Source organism: Mobula hypostoma, chromosome 14, assembly GCF_963921235.1.
Source record: "Mobula hypostoma chromosome 14, sMobHyp1.1, whole genome shotgun sequence".
Taxonomy (NCBI): Eukaryota; Metazoa; Chordata; class Chondrichthyes; order Myliobatiformes; family Myliobatidae; genus Mobula; species Mobula hypostoma.
In genome coordinates this window covers 45,459,199-45,477,187 of record NC_086110.1, presented here as the reverse complement: position 1 = coordinate 45,477,187, position 17,989 = coordinate 45,459,199, and the positions used below count along the sequence as shown (strand labels likewise).

General features: G+C 39.6%; 1 protein-coding gene across 1 annotated transcript in view; it reads left to right on the top strand.

Annotated features, from left to right (window-relative positions):
* The first annotated feature begins 521 nt into the window (after positions 1 to 521).
* dbndd1 (dysbindin domain containing 1) overlaps positions 522 to 17,989 on the top strand; it is a 30,152-nt gene continuing 12,684 nt past the window's right edge. Inside the window, exons 1-2 of the mRNA XM_063067477.1 lie at positions 522 to 837; positions 13,724 to 13,861. Coding sequence (XP_062923547.1) covers positions 807 to 837; positions 13,724 to 13,861 — 169 coding nt within the window. The 5' untranslated portion in view covers positions 522 to 806. The remainder of the gene's footprint in view (positions 838 to 13,723; positions 13,862 to 17,989) is intronic.

The following is a 17,989-nucleotide window of genomic DNA, read 5'->3' as shown; positions in this document are numbered from 1 at the left end:
TTTCTCCACCCTCTCTAGCGATCTCAGTCCCTTCATCTTTTACCCTCGCACGCCCCAGCCCAGCCCCATTCAATGTTACAGCACTGACCTTGATAAATGTTCGATATTTCTTTTAAAATGTTTTACTTGCTTCTCACATACAATATTTTACGTGAGGTGAGGTTTAATGATGAATAAAAGGTCAACCTCGGCTTGCACATTCCATGTAAGCATTTTCGTCAGAGAAAGCTCAAAAAATTGAAGGGACGAGGTTTTAACAAAAATCCCCGTGGGACAATACAACGCAAGATGGTGTAGTCCACATGAATTATTGAGGTAGTTTTAGTTTTACGTTGAAAGACTGATTGATAAACAAATTTTTTCTGTTTCCCTTTGTCACAGCGCTACGTGACTAAATTGGTCCAGTCCTTTGTTAGGAATATGATTAAGAATTATGTAACGATTCATAGCGCCATTGAATGAGACGTTGTGCTGAATGGTACACCCCACTCACAATTTCCCTATCTGGGCTAGCTGCCAGACGGTGTCTGCAGTCTCTTATCCTCATTTGCAATGCAATGCTTACTTTGCACTGTAATCTCCCAATTTGCAATGTGATATGCTTGCATTGCATTGTTTTTGGTGTGTGTGTGCTGGTGCAATGCTCAGATTTTTGAGATGAGATGCTGGCTCTGAGACCAGGGTGGTGTTAAATTTTGGTGCTACAGCTGTTTCTTTTTTTACGCGTTCGCCTTTCTCTCCCGTTTTCTCTTCCCCTCTGATGGTGTGGAGTTTGCAGGAAGGTGGAAGCTAGTCCAACTGTCTGGATGGAGAAACAAGGAGGGGCAGTAGCTCAGGGTAAGCAAAATCTTACACACAAAAAAGTTAACCCTTTGTAACTCAAGGATCTTTGTAACCTGCAGCATTGAATGTGTACATCATGTCTTATTTCTGAGTAGTGATATTCACCAAAATTGTATTTTTGTATTTATTAAGAATAAGTCAAAAAGTATTTATAGACCATTTGAACTGGAAAGGATCGCGCGACCAGAATGGAGGGAGGGTTGTATTTTTTTCATGTACAATCATCACACAAAAACTACTCGCAAACTTCCATTCTTTGTCTAACATTCTTTGTATAACATGCTAAATGTTTCGATAATCAATATTTTTGTGATGTTTTCCAGCAGAGAAAATCGCCTTATACAGGTCTCATCTAAAACTTTTTGAATATTACACTTAATTCAGCTCTTTACTATTTCCTCGCCGTTTGTAACTGATACACCCATTGGGAGGTACATATGTGCACGTTATATGGCGTTATTGTATTATATCTTTAGAATTTTTACATTAATATTTTATTAAATGCAGCTTAAATCCGTTTTTAAAGACTGAATTAATTACATTAATTTGGCAGAACACACGAATAAAAAATCGGTGGGAGAGACGCGATGTTATTTTATATAACCATTTTGATTCACATTCTTTCCCTTGAAGCCGAACAATGCTTCAATGATCTTGTACTTTGCCCTTTTTCACATGTGAACTTTCAGTAAGAATAGCATAAATTGTTTAACCAGATGGGGAATGACAGCTGAATCAAATTCTATCTTTACCTCGCTTCCAGGCAGGTGCATTTCAAGAATCTCATACAACATTAGCTAACTTATTTTCCAACCCTTTAACCAGGGAGCACCAAGGTTAATTGTACTCATTCTAAAATCCCTTTTCTACCTGATTCATATACAGTCTTAAGTTACTAGTCGTATTTTAACCCACTATTTCTGCAGCAGGGTGGCGGGAAATGTGTTGTGAATGTGTTCACTGATTGCTGATGGGGATTTAGGAAAACTGGGTTTAACCAGGTCCTTGTCTCCCATATGATCACACAGAGGATTTTTTTTTTACCTCGTCACTGGATCAACCAATGTACAGGGAAATCTATTCCAATACCGACAGCTCAAAAAAGGGAAGTCAAGGCAATCTGATTAGTTCACTATGCCTAATATTCTATCATTGTATTCACGTTCAGCACATCAGGTGAATTCAGTCAAATCTTGGCTTTGTAACTGCTCACAGATGTAGGTGAGATAGAGTTGAAGTGGTTATTTCCACAGTATTTGCTTCATCAGAGCTGAATGCTTATACAGTAATGCTGTTGAGTAAAATTCTGCTTGTATCTTTCACAGAGCACAATCTATGTGTTATTCTTTATCAGGTCTACAAACATTCTGTAGATAAGAATAGCACATAGATTGAGCTCTGTGAAAGATAGAAGCAGAATTTTACTCAACAGCATTACTGTATAAGCATCTGCTCTGATGAAGCAAATACTGTGGAAATAACTGCTTCAACTCTATCTCACTTACATCTGTGAGCAATTACAAAGCCAAGATTTGACTGAATTCATCTGATGTGCTGAACGTGAATACAATTATAGAATATTAGGCATTGTTATACCAACTGTTTATTAAGTCTTTAGACAGAATGAATATAAATTCTGATTTATTTGGAAATATAAGAATACAGTGAAGTTACTTTGCTGATAATGGGATATTATTTTGAAATACATTTTTTTATTTAGCTGCATTCTCAAATATTGCAGTTATCAACAAAAAAAGCTGCAGTGAAAAACACTAATGATTTACAAATTAGCCAAAAACATAGAAATGTTTGAAAAAGTCAAACATTTTGGAATAAATTTGAACTTGGCTGGCAAGTAAAGGAGGGGTGGGTGTGAGGGGGGAGGAGAGGATGAAGTAAAAGCTGGGAAGTGATAGGTAGATGGGGAAAAAGATAAAGAAGGAATCTAATAGGAGAGGACAGTGGACTGTGGAAGAAAGGGAAGCAGGAGGAGAATCCGAGGGAGGTGTTGAGCAAGTGAGGAGAAGAGAAAGGGCGAGAGCATAACCAGAATGGGGAATGGAAAAAGAGAAAGGGCAAGAGGAATTGCCGGAAGTTCATGCCATTAGTTTAGAGGCTACCTAAACAGAATATGATGTGATCCTCTTACAAGCTGAGTTTGGCCTCATCGTGGTAGTAGAGTATCATTCCCATTCTGACATGCCTGCCCGTACTCCCCTAACGTGTTATTTGTAAATGTTCCCCTGCCATTAATGTTTGTCAGTAATATCCTTACTTACTTTCCCAGGAGGCTTCCAGCTAGCCAAACTTCACAAACTATGATAAACTGCATGTAGAGGTTATACACTTTCAGCATCGGCATCTCCCTTGATTTCTTTGTTGTTGCTGTAAAAGACAGTGCTGTGCAGAAGTCTTAGATATATATATGAGAGAGAGAGGTATAGTGGCTAAGACTATTGCATAGTACTGTAGTAATTTTATGTATTGCACTGTACTGCTGTCACAAAAAAAAATCCATGTCATATGTGAATGGTGATAAACCTGATTCTGATATGGCGGTCTCTTGTGGACTGAGAGCGGGAAGGGAGCAGGGACAGGAGAATCGTTGTTGGGAAAAGGAGAAGGGAGAGGTAGAGTGTGGGAAGCACCAGAGAATCGTTCTATAATGATCAATAAACCAATCGTTTGGAATTAAATGACCTTGCCTGTTATCTCATCCTCTGCCAGCTGCCCCACACCCCTCCCATGGTGCTCCACTGTGGCTATTCCCAATATTTTTTGCTCCTGCCAGATTTACAAACCCGCTTTCCACTCCACGTTGACGAATATAGTACTGTCTTAGGCACCCTATATATGCTAAAGACATCTGCACAGGACTGTATATACAGTGGATTCTGGTTAGTTGCAACACATCAGGACCGGTACATTTTGGCCCAATTTAGTAGCTGCCCAATTAGCCAGAGTTTAATGGAAATAGTTAAAAAGGACAAACTCAGCAATAAGTTATGTATTTAAATGAATACAGAACAAATTAGAACACTTCCAATACTACTACAGTAGTACAAAACTGTATTAGTTCCTAATATTTATCAACGGAGGAATTCATCCAGTGTACACTGCTGTGTTTTTTTAATTAGCTGTATATGAACATAATCAGTGCAGGCGCCTAGTGCAGATAATAGACTGTCTTCATACAATGCATCCTTCAAATCTTCATTTTTATTGTAACATTCAAAATGATTTGTCAATATCTTAAAATTCTTTGTAGTACCTAGTTTGTCGAAGTAGTGAAATAGTTTTATTTTCACTCCCAGTGTTTCTGACATCTCCAAGCCTGAATGCTTGAAACTGTAGGGAGCAAAACTGTTCAGTGTCATCTTAATGTCTATTTCTCTCAGACTATCAGTGAGAAAAGTCACTGTGTTTTGAACACAAATACACACAAATGAAGCTATTTATAAACTGTTCCTTCTAAGCAGGGTGTAGTGTCTAACAGCCACACAAAGGTACATGACTGATGCTTGTTAGAAACTGTTTGTCTCCTGCCCCAATTACAGTAAGTGGCATAGTGTCCCAAATAAACAAAGGGAATCCCAGCAATTATCTCAATTAATTTTTGTTTTTTTTTAAGAGTTGCCACAAATAAACGGCTGCCCTGATTAACTGATGGCACAATTAATCAGAATCCACTGCAGTTTGGCTGAAAATATTACAGGCCTAATTGGCAAAGTATTGGAATATTAATTCTGAGCTAAAGCACAGGAATTAGGAAAGAAATTAATACCTGCCACATTCAAAAGACCATCTGCAAGACACTGTTAAATAAATTTATAAGAAGATTATTGCAAAGATCAATAGTTCATAAATATTTAATTCTTTAAATAACTTTGCTTTTTTTTGGCATTAAGGGTGTCTCGAGTAGGATTAATTATGTATACATCTGCTAACATCACCATATTATTTCAGAGTAAGAAAGACCAATAGGGAAAAGGGACAAAGTTTAAACCATCAAAAGAAATTTCACAGAGTTGATTGTTAGTGCTGTATTGATGGAATGACTAGAGGTGTTCTACAGGGGTCAGTGTTGGGACTGCTTTATTTCACAATTGATATTAAAGATATAGATGACGGAATTGATGGTTTTGTGGCTAAGTTTGCTGACAATACAAAGGTCGGTGGAGTGATACATGGCGCTGAGGAAGCAGGAAATCTACAAAAGGTGTTGGGCAGATTAGGAGAATGTGCAAAAAGTGGCTGGCAGATGGAATACAGGGTAAGGAAGCGTATAGTTATGCACTTTGGTAGAAGGAATAACAGCGTAGACTATTTTGTAAATGGGGAGAGATTTCAGAAATTGGAGGTGCAAAGGAACTTGAGAGTTCTTATGCTGGATTCCCTGAAGGTTACCTTGCAGGTTGAGTCAGTAGTAAGGAAGGCAAATACAATATTTGCATTCGTTTCAAGAAGATAAGAATATAAAAGGATGTAATGCTGAGAATTTGTAAGGCATTGGTCAGACCACATTTGGAGTATTGTGAGCAGTGTTGGGCCCTGTATCTAAGAAAGGATGTGTTGGTGTTGGAGAGTGACCAGAGGAGGTTCATGTAATGACCCTGGCAAAGAAAGGGTTAATGTTTGAGGAGTGTTTGGTGGCTCTGGGCCTGTATTCACTGGAATTTAGAAGAATTGGTTGGGGGCGGGGGGATTCCATTTTAACCTATCGAATATTGAAATGCCTAGATAGAGTGGGCATGGTGAGGACATTTTCAATAGTGGGAGAATCTAGGACCAGAGGGCACAACCTCAGAACAGAAGGAATTGTCATTCAAACAGAGGTGGTGTATCTGTGGAATTCATTGCCACAGATGGCTGCAGAGGTTAATATATATAAAGCAGAGGTTGATAGTTTCTTGATTAGTATGGGGCATCAAAGGTTACAGGGAGAATGCAGGAGAGTGGGATTGAGAAAGAAAATAAATCAGCCACGATAGAATGGTGAAGCAGACTCGATACAGTGAATGGCCTAATCCTGCTCCTATGTCTTATGGTCTTATAAGCTAAATTGAAGCTGAGGTTGGTGGTAAATTTGAGGTTAATAAAAAGGGAATAGTTATAGGGGGCCTCAGTTCATTATAATTACAGTGGCATGAGAGAAGAACTGGCCAAAGTTGACTGGAAAGGGACACCGGTGGGAAGGACGGCAGAGCAGCAGTGGCTGGAGTTTGTGCGAGAAGTGAGGAAGGTGCAAGACAGGTATATTCCAAAGAAGAAGAAATTTTCGAATGGAAAAAGGATGCAACCGTGGGTGACAAGAGAAGTCAAAGCCAAAGTTAAAGCAAAGGAGAGGACATACAAGGAAGCAAAAATTTGTGGGAAGACAGAGGATTGGGAAGTTTTTAAAAGCTTACAAAAGGAAACTAAGAAGGTCATTAAGAGGGAAAAGATGAACTATGAAAGGAAGCTAGCAAATAATATCAAAGAGGATACTAAAAGCTTTTACAGGTATATAAAGAGTAAAAGACAGGTGAGAGTGGATATAGGACCGATAGAAAATGATGCTGGAGAAATTGTAATGGGAGACAAGGAGATGGCGGAGGAACTGAACGAGTATTTTGCATCAGTCTTCACTGAGGAAGACATCAGCAGTATACCGGACACTCAAGGGTGGCAGGGAAGAGAAGTGTGTGCAGTCACAATTACGACAGAGAAAGTACTCAGGAAGCTGAATAGTCTAAAGGTAGATAAATCTCCTGGACCAGATGGAATTCACCCTCGTGTTCTGAAGGAAGTAGCTGTGGAGATTGCGGAGGCATTAGCGATGATCTTTCAAAAGTCGATAGATTCTGGCATGGTTCTGGAGGACTGGAATATTGCAAATGTCACTGCGCTATTTAAGAAGGGGGCAAGGAAGCAAAAAAGGAAATTATAGACCTGTTAGCTTGACGTCAGTGGTTGGGAAGTTGTTGGAGTCGATTGTCAAGGATGATGTTACAGAGTACCTGGAGGCATATGACAAGATAGGCAGAACTCGGCATGGATTCCTTAAAGGAAAATCCTGCCTGACAAACCTATTACAATTTTTTGAGGAAATTACAAGTAGGCTAGACAAGGGAGATGCAGTGGATGTTGTATATTTGGATTTTCAGAAGGCCTTTGACAAGGTGCCACACATGAGGCTACTTAACAAGATAAGAGCCCATGGAATTACGGGAAAGTTACATACGTGGATAGAGCGTTGGCTGATTGGCGGGAAACAGAAAGTGGGAATAAAGGGATCTTATTCTGGTTGGCTGCCGGTTACCAGTGGTGTTCCACAGGGGTCTGTGTTGGGGCCACTTCTTTTTACATTGTACATCAACGATTTGGATTATGGAATAGATGGCTTTGTGGCTAAGTTTGCTGATGATACAAAGATAGGTGGAGGGGCCGGTAGTGCTGATGAAATGGAGAGTCTGCAGAGAGACTTGGATAGATTGGAAGAATGGGCAAAGAAGTGGCAAATGAAATACAATGTTGGAAAGTGTATGGTTATGCACTTCGGCAGAAGAAATAAAAGGGCAGACTATTATTTAAATGGGGAGAGAATACAAAGTTCTGAGAAGCAACGGGACTTGGGAGTCCTCGTACAGGATACGCTTAAGGTTAACCTCCAGGTTGAGTCGGTGGTGAAGAAGGCGAATGCAATGTTGGCATTCATTTCTAGAGGAATAGAGTATAGGAGCAGGGATGTGATGTTGAGGCTCTATAAGGCCCTGTTGAGACCTCACTTGGAGTACTGTGGGCAGTTTTGGTCTCCTTATTTAAGAAAGGATGTGCTGATGTTGGAGAGGGTATAGAGAAGATTCACTAGAATTATTCCGGGAATGAGAGGGTTAACATATGAGGAACATTTGTCCGCTTTTGGACTGTATTCCTTGGAGTTTAGAAGAATGAGGAGAGACCTCATAGAAACATTTCGAATGTTGAAAGGCATGGACAGAGTGGATGTGGCAAAGTTGTTTCCCATGGTGGGGGAGTCTAGTACGAGAGGGCATGAATTAAGGATTGGAGGGCGCCCATTCAGAACAGAGATGCAAAGAAATTTTTTTAGCCAGAGGGTGGTGAATCTATGGAATTTGTTGCCACGGGCAGCAGTGGAGGTCAAGTCATTGGGTGTATTTAAGGCAGAGATTGATAAGTATCTGAGTAGCCAGGGCATCAAAGGTTATGGTGAGAAGGCGGGGGAGTGGGACTAAATGGGAGAATGGATCAGCTCATGATAAAATGGCGGAGCCGACTCGATGGGCCAAATGGCCAACTTCTGCTCCTTTGTCTTATGGTCTTATAATCTTTCATTGAGCACCCCGGTATACCTTGCCTGTGATGCAAGGATTAAGCAATAAGTAGTGAAAAATCGGGACAAGAGATAGATTTGGTAGTCTACAAAGTGGAACATTTTCTGAGTAGATTCTTTCATTATCTATTATACCACGGAGAAATCTCTTGAGATTTGCTACAATAGCTCTCACTTCATTATGGACCAAGGAATGGAGAGCTTACCGACTAAGATTAAAGACTCCTCCCACCTTCTTACTCAGACTTTTCATCTTTTTTCTTCAGCCCTGAGGAAGGGTCTCTGCTCGAAACATCGACTGTTTACTCTTTTCCATAGATGCTGCTGGGCCTGTTGAGTTCCTCCAGCATTTTGTGTGTGTGTTGCTTGGATGTCCAGCACCTGCAGATTTTCTCTTGTTTTTGAAGTTTAAAGAATTGATAACTGCTAGATTATCAATGGTGCATTTTGAGTTGTTAGGCAAGTCCTGTACAAAGATGTATCGTGGGAAGATCTGTCACTGAAGCACCAATTTACACTAATCCTGTTCTGTTTTTCATCAGCTCTTCTCCAGGTTTTATCACTCATCTGTACATTATAGGCAATTAATCTTCCAAATGCGTGACTTTGGGATGTGGAAGGAAGCCAGAGCACCCAAAGTAAACCCATGCAGGCAGATTCCACACAACAGCTGAGGTCAGGTTTGAACTTGGCACTATGGAGTCACCTGACTTACAGGGAAATAGGTTGGGATTTAGATCAATGAAATAGTCGAAAATGAAAATTTACAAATAAAGGGAATCTTGCTGTCTGTCACATGGAAGGACAATGGTGATTCTCTTCTGCACTCTCTATTTTTGTGCTGACCAGAACTGCATGTAGTGTGGCCGAGAAAAAATTAAAGGTGAGAAAGGAATAGAGGAGTAAGGGGGAAAATGGGATTCACACGGATAGACATCTTAGTCAGCATGGACGAGCAGGGATCCAGGCCCTGAATCTGTGCTGTATCATTCTGAGTCCGTGGCTACAGAGAAGTCCATAGGTTAGATACTCACTTCTTTATCAATGAAAAATAACAAATTAGGAATTCATTGGAAAATCTCCTTCCAACCAAAATAAGCTGTCAGAATGAAATTTCTTGATTTATGTATGCAATGTAGGATCTCATTCTTATTTGAATAACACTCCACCTGTGAACCTGCTGGGGTCATCTATTGTGGCTTCCTCTACATTGGTGAGACCCATCATAAATTGGCGGACCACTTTGTTGAGCAGCTCCACTCCATCTGTCAAAAACAGAACTTCCCTTTGGCCAAACGTTTTAATTCCAATTCACATTCCCATTCTGGCATGTCAGATCATGGCCTCCTCTGGTGCCAAGATAAGGCACGCTTAGAGTGAAGGAGCAATACCTTATATTCTGTCTGGGTAGCCTCCAACCTGATGGCATGAATATTGATTTCTCTTTCTAATTTAACAAAAAAGTTCCCTTCCCTCCCCTCCCCTCTTTTCCCCACTCTGGCCAATTGTCTTTTCTCAGCTGCCTGTCACCTCACCTTGGATCCCCTCCTCCTTCCCTTTCGCCAATGGTCCGCTCTCCTCTCCTATCAGATTCCTTCCTCTCTGCCTTTTATCTTTCCCACCCTCCTGGCTTCACCTATCACCTTCTAGCTATCCTCCTTCCCCTTCCCCCACCTTTTTATTCTGGAATCTCTCTCTTCCTTTCCAGTCCCGAAGAAGGGTCTTGACCCGAAACATTAGCTGTTTATGCACTTCCATAGATGCTGCTTGACCTGCTGGATTCCTCCAGCCTTTTGTGTGTGTGGACTTCTGTGTCAATTCAGTTAATTGTGGAATGTACGATGAATGGTGCGCTGCTATGTTGATGTAACATGGTGGATAACTCTGATAAACTAATACCAGCCACGCTGAGAACTGGACTGCACTTGTACAATTCTTTGATGAAACACAGCGATGTCAGAAGGTGGAAATGTACTGGATTTTTAACAAAGAAAGAAGTTGGCGAAGTAGCATGCAGAATAACTCAATGGGAAATAAAAGCTTAGCTCTCCCAAAAAATAGAAAGAAGCTGGATTAAAATAATAATGGTAGTGGTAAGAGTGGGGTGGGAAATAGATAGAATGACCTGACTTCTTGGCAGAAAGTGAGGAACAATGTCCTAAACTTCAGCTAAGAAGCTCTTGCTGGGCGAGCTACTCTGAAATCAAACAGGAGTACAACTCCAATCTATACCTGTATTTGAAGCTTGCTTTCATTGAAGAGACCTGGAGCAGTGTGTCTGCAGACTGGACTGTTCTGGAGGTGCCTGAAGTACTCTGCAGTGTGAATTTCGGAACTTGTGATGGTTTACTACACAACCTTTCCATCAGGTCCCTCTGGCTGAATGGTGAGTAGCAGAGAAGCTGCCAGAAGTAACCTTGCCAGTCCCATTCTGCCCAGAATGTACATAAAGAACTTGCTCTGGGCAATTTCAATGATCGCAGCCTTAGTTTTTTTTATTTACCACCTGACCCATACCTTACTTTCTCTCTGTTGTGGACCATTACAGGGACCATATGATTACAATGTAAAACACAGCAAATACTGGAAATCTGAAGTCAAAATAGAAATTGTTGGAATCGGCAAGTCAGGAAGCACCTGAGGAGAGAGGTATAGAGTTTCTAATCAATGAAACAGAATTCACAACAAACTGATCAATAATCTTCATTCTGAAATGTTAACTGTTTATATCTCCACAGAAGCTGCCTGACTTACTTAGTATTTTCAGCATTTCCTGTTTTTACCACCATAAAATAAACATTTCAAACTAAATTTATAAAGAAAGTCACACTTCAGTACATACAAGGGTGAATGAAACCTCACATATTTCCTTGTTGCCTTTGTAGGTGAGCATTTCCCATATACTACTTCTCCAGTGGCCACAGTATGGCTATTGGAAGCAGCTGACTTCCAGTACATCGAATTAATTATCACCTTATCGAACAGAGACTGGCCCAACGGCAGGTGGTCTTGAAACAATCAAGCTAGAAAGTACTTGCAGAGATTTAGTGCTCGAGGTCAGTGATTTAGTGTGTGCTCATATGGGGACTTGGAAAGACAGAATTAATAACCAGGGTTAGGAATTTTCACATCTTCAGTTTCCACTATTATTCCATCTTTTTAACATCTGGCCTTAACTGATCAAAGTACATCCTTTTATTTACATCAGATAAACAAAAACTCTACTAATGTAAGTATACAGTAACCTGATTTATATATCTTTAACACAAATATAACTTCTCTCCACTAAACTGAAAGTATCAGAAATTATTATCAAGAAAACATTAGTGTCTATGTGGTGTCCTGACAAAGGGTCGCGGCCCGAAACGTCGACTGTACCTCTTCCTATAGATGCTGCCTGGCCTGCTGCGTTCACCAGCATTTTTTGTGTGTGTTGCTAGTTGCTATGTGTCTTATTTTTACAGATATGCTGTCAAATATCATGTACATTTCATATTTTCCCTTTCGATACTTGTATATTTCATATTTCCCTTTCAATACTATTAATGGTTATTTTCAATATGAATATCCTGCTGTATTTTATATATTTAACAAATAAATTACCTGCTGTGACACTAGATTACATTCAGAATATTGTTTTTAAAGGACTCTAATTTCAATTTAATCTGATAACTTTCGTTAAAATTAGAAACTTGCTCAATGTCTCTTATTAAACTCATATGTTTTACCGCAGAAGGCTGCTCTTATGCTTTTGTTATCTGTTTTATTTTTACCCAAGGTGGAACTCTATTAATATCTGATGAATTTTAATGTCTAGAGGAGTTCTGGTTGCACCAGAGAGGAAAAAATAGTATGACTTTACAATATTTTATAATGGAATTATTTTCCCATTTGTTCAGCAGATTTTGTTTATTTTTCTTTGTCTTAAATGAAAACATTTTTCTGTGGGTTTTGTGGAATCCTTTATTGTATGCATAATGACTGAAATATGAAAGGGTTCTATTTGATCTTTTCCTTCACGCCATGTAATGTAATTATTGGCAACACACCACTGCACTCTGTCTGCCAAATTGCCTATCAATATTTAATGAGTACTGGTTGAGAAATTAATTAAGTATCACCCTTATCAGACAGAGACAAGTCCAATGGTAGTTGCTTTATACAAATAATTTGCACAGTGAAATTTATAGACACTCAGCATTCTTCTCACAAATACTGCACTCATATACACGCGATCCTCTGTTTTGAATGCAAACATATACACTTTAGTATCTCCTCTAAAACTTGTTTCTTTAAAATCATTAGCAACACAGTTGGACTATATGTGTCACTGCACATGTAATATATGTTAGTCCAGATTTTTCAGTTTGCATTGGTTGCTGGCCTTGATTATGCTGCCCACAATGGACAAGGTGCACCAGTCACTGATTTTTCTCAGTTCTGACAAGATTTTGAATGTAGTTCCAGTCTGAGGAGTCTTGTGGCTCAAGGAATCATTGTTTTTCTAACTACATATCCCCACAGACACTAAGATTGGATTATAAACTCTTTGTACAGAGAGCAAAATCGGATTCTGTCATACACATGGGATTATGTTCTTAAATATCAAGAATAAACCTCTTTTAAAAGTTATAATTTTAAAAATGTTAAGATGAAACTCGAACCATAAATTTAATTTTCTCGGGCAGACAGATTCAATAATAATTGTCAATTAATATTCTATTAAAAACTAAGTTAGAACACATTGAAGAAAACAACATCTTTGTGTTTTTCCAGCGAGAATGTGCAAACAAAAACACATTGCTTGCATTGCAGACTGTAGCAGTGCATCATGTTAAGACTCAGGATGTCATTGACAGCACTAATGTTTTCTTGTGTTTAACTCTGCATGTGTGGGTGCTAGAATCTGCTGCTCACTTTACAAAGTACTGACCTAAAGCACTAAAGCCTTCATCACAAATGTAAATTTTAACTCATTTAAAATTAATTCTTCTTCATGCCACCAAGATCTGCAATGCATGAACACATTGCCATAGACACAATCAAATGCAGCTTTCTTCTCCTTGCCTTATAAACTTACAAGCAAGTACACTGGAAGTATACTAAACATGTGCCAGCCGGTGGTGTAGTGGCATCAGCACTGGACTTCGGGGTGAGAGGTCACAAGGTCGAAACCGATTGGCTGCTTGCACGCTACCCATCTGTGCTGGTAAACACTCGGCCCTGTAAGCAGAAGGCAAATGCTATAGGAACGGCAAAAATGCCGCCTGATGTATCACAAGACGCGGAAAGGAACGATACCCAACATGAACTGTGTATACAGGCACATGTTTGAGTGTGTATCTATGTATATTCTACACATGTAGAAAATACATATTTGCATTTGGTATAAATAATAAAGATTGTAAATAAAGATGTTATACTAGAAATTATAAATAAAGCTTGGTAAACTAGAAACAGCTCTATGGGAATGATAGGTGAATTAAAATCCTGGCATATGATTTTTAAAAATTATATAATTACTTCATATACATTCTCCCAACTTAGGAGAGTACAACAAAAATAATCATAGTCCGAAGAAACCAAAGGATCGTGAACAGTCAGAATCTCACATTCCCCCTGCAAATGAGGAGGATGGAATCCCAATTTCCACATCAGGATTACTGCAGGTGGTAGAACGAAGACGTATGTATCAACTGCTGTAATGTATCAACTAACTTGTTTGACTGCCTGAAATGTAGCCATGTATATCTTGAATCTGATTCATTGTAAGAGATACTGAAAGTCAATCTGATTCACAATATCCTCCTGGTTCCAACTGAAAATATTAATTAACATTCTTGTTCATTGTAACCGTATAAACCATATAACAATTACAGCACAGAAACAGGCCATCTCGGCCCTTCTAGTCCGTGCCGAACTCTTACTCTCCCCTAGTCCCACCGACCTGCACTCAGCCCATAACCCTCCATTCCTTTCCTGTCCATATAGCTGTCCAATTTAACTTCAAACAACAACATTGAACCTGCCTCAACCACTTCTGCTGGAAGCTCGTTCCACACAGCTACCATTCTCTGAGTAAAGAAGTTCCCCCTCATATTACCCCTAAACTTTTGCCCTTTAACTCTCAACTCATGTCTTCTTGCTTGAATCTCCCCCACTCTCAATGGAAAAAACCTATCCACGTCAACTCTATCTATCCCCCTCATAATTTTAAATACCTCTATCAAGTCCCCCCTCAACTTTCTACGTTCCAAAGAATAAAGACCCAACTTGTTCAACCTTTCTCTGTAACTTAGGTGATGAAACCCAGGTAACATTCTAGTAAATCTTCTCTGCACTCTCGCTATTTTGTTGACAACTTTTCTATAATTCGGTGACCAAAACTGTACACAATACTCCAAATGTGGCCTCACCAATGCCTTGTACAATTTCAACATTACATCCCAACTCCTATACTCAATGCTCTAATTTATAAAGGCCAGCATACCAAAAGTTTTCTTCACCACCCTGTCCACATGAGATTCCACCTTCAGGGAACTTATGCACCATTATTCCTAGATCCCTCTGTTCTACTGCATTCTTCAATGCCCCATCATTTACCATGTATATCCTATTTTGATTAGTCCTACCAAAATGTAACACCTTACATTTATCAGCATTAAACTCCATCTGCCATCTTTCAGCCCACTCTTCTAACCGGCCTAAATCTCTCTGCAAACTTTGAAAATCTACTTCATTATCCACAACTCCACCTATCTTGGTATCATCTACATACTTACTCATCCAATTTACCACCCCATCATCCAGATCATTAATGTATATGAAACAACATTGGACCCAGTACAGATCCCTGAGGCACACCACTGCTCACCAGCCTCCAATCTGACAAACAGTTATCCACCACCACTCTCTGGCATCTCCCATCCAGCCACTGCTGAATCCATTTTACTACTTCAATATTAATACCTAATGATTGAACCTTCCTAAACAACCTTCTGTGTGGGACCTTTCAAAGACCTTACTGAAGTCCATATAGACAACATCCACCGCTTTATCCTCATCAACTTTCCTAGTAACCTCTTCATAAAATTCAATAAGATTTGTCAAACATGAACTTCCACGCACAAATCCATGTTGACTGTTCCTAATCAGACCCTGTCTATCCAGATAATTATATATACCATCCCTAAGAATACTTCCCATCAATTTACCCACCACTGACATCAAACTCACAGGCCGATAATTGCTAGGTTTACTCTTAGAACCCTTTTTAAACAATGGAACAACATGAGCAATACGCCAATCCTCTGACACCATGCCCGTTTCTAATGATATTTGAAATATTTCTGTCAGAGCCCGTGCTATTTCCACATTAACTTCCCTCAAGGTCCTAGGGAGTATCCTGTCAGGACCTGGAGATGTATCCACTTTTATATTCCTTAAAAACTCCAATTCTTTAATCATCATAGTTTCCATAACTTCCCTACCTGTTTCTCTTATCTTACCCAATTCAATATCCTTCTCCTTAGTGAATACCGAAGAAAAGAAATTGTTCAGAATCTCCCCCCATCTGTTTTGGCTCCACACATAGCTGTCCACTCTGATTCTCTAAGGGACCAATTTTATCCCTCACTATCCTTTTGCTATTAATATAAAGGTAGAAATCCTTGGGATTTATATTCACCTTACTTGCCAAAGCAACCTCATATCTTCTTTCAGCTTTTCTAATTTCTTTCTTAAGATTCTTTTTACATCCCTCCACCACCTCTGATTCTCCATGCTGCCTATATTTATTGTAGCTATCTCTCTTTTTCTGAACCAAGTTTCCAATACTGTATCCCTTGAAAACCATGGCTCTCTCAAACTTTTAACCTTTCCTTTCATCCTAACAGAAACATAAAGAGTCTGTACTCTCAAAATTTCACCTTTAAATGACCTCCATTTCTCTATTACATTCTTCCCTTAAAACAAATTGTTCCGATCCACTCCTAAATCCTTTCGCATCTCCTCAAAGTTAGCCTTTCTCCAACCAAAAATCTCAACCCTGGGTCTAGTCCTATCCTTCTCCATAATTATATTGAAACTAATAGAATTGTGATCACTGGACCCGAAGTGCTCCCCAACACATACCTCCATCACCTGACCTATCTCATTCCCTAACAGGAGATCCAACACTGCCCCTTGTACCATGACTTGGGACAATGCTTTCTTTATGGTTAGATTGATCTTGGAGTTGGTCAAAGGGTTGGCACAACATTGTGGGCTGAAGGTCCTATACTGTGCTGTACTGTCCTATGTTCCACCTACTCAGCTTTCCCAATCATGAGTTCAGAGTTTTGTTCACTGTTATAAGTAACACGAGATCCAAGGAGGTAAGAGAAAATTAGCAGGTCAGCCTAATGGTGAAAGCAACGTTGTTAAATGAGGGAAAATATTTGCCTTATCTGTCCTGTGCATTTTATCTCTGCTCTAGGTGTATAGAATTGCATACAATGTATTCTGGTCAGATGTTCAATATTCTTACTCGTTTCCCATAGCTCTTCCCAAGTCTTTTCCTCAAGTAACTTTGAAAGGATGTTTTTGAATCTGTTTGAATAGAAGCAGGGCAGGATATGTTTCCTCTGGCTGGACGGTTGAAATCGGGGTGTGTGCCGGCAAAGTGAGTGATAAGCCATTTGGAACACAATTGAGAAGCAACTTCTTCCAGACAGTGGTGAATCTCTGGAATTCTCTATCCAAGAGGGTTATGGAACTTCAGTTTTTGAGCATGTGCTGGACAGAGAGTGATATTTTTTAAACATTGAAGATATGGTGTGAGTGGGTGCAGGGGTAAATGATCAGCCAAGTTACTAAATGGTGGAGCAGGCACAAAGGCCAAATGGTTCATTCCTTCTGCTTCTACTTTACTTATTTCATCTTCTGCGGATTAAAAGTTCCCTCTACTCATAAACAGCCTCTCAGAAATCCATTCAGGCATTTAAAAAATTTATTTTTATTTTTATTTATTACAAACAAACAAAAAATCGCAAAAAACAGCACATCCACAAAAACCACACCCATAACAAAATCAAATTAAATATTGAGCAGCAAAAGGGAGAAAAATATAAAGGCAAAAGGAAACATACACAGCAGAGGTGCACCGCACCAAAAAACCTCAGTCCTCACCCCGTGAGAAAGTCCAATACAGGGCCCCATATCCTTTCAAAGATGTCCCCTCTGTCCTCATTATATAGTCTCAGTCTCTCCAAATGTAAAGTATTTACCAGTTCTCTCAGCCACAGATCATACGTAGGCACAGAATCCTTTGTCCCCATATCCAAAGTCACTGGAGAAAATCTGAAAGTGAGTTGGAACATGATATAGATGGCGAGACAGAGCAGAAATGCTAAGAGTGGAAAAACCTTCACAATGTTCACCATATTAACCACACGTGAAGGCCAAGCTGTCATAATGCACTCACTCATATTCCACTCGTCCTTCAAAGGATTAGTTCTTGTCAAAGGACTGAGGACAGCTTTACAGGAATCAGTGAGTGTGACAGTGGGAGAGGCTTCACTTTTCCTGCAGATCCAGGGTTGCTCATCTCTGTCATATAACAAGCAGGCCGGTGGGTTGTTTCCTCCACGTCTCCTACCAGACTGAACTATAAACTGTAGTGTAACCCAAAAATGAGCTGATTCTCTTTATTAACCATGTTTTCCTTAAGCACTTCCATCACTCTGCATAATTCGGTTGCTGTGGAAGAAATGCATGTAATGTTCTCACTTATCTTGCATTTTGTAACTGAGGTTTTACAGCTTTACCCTGGAA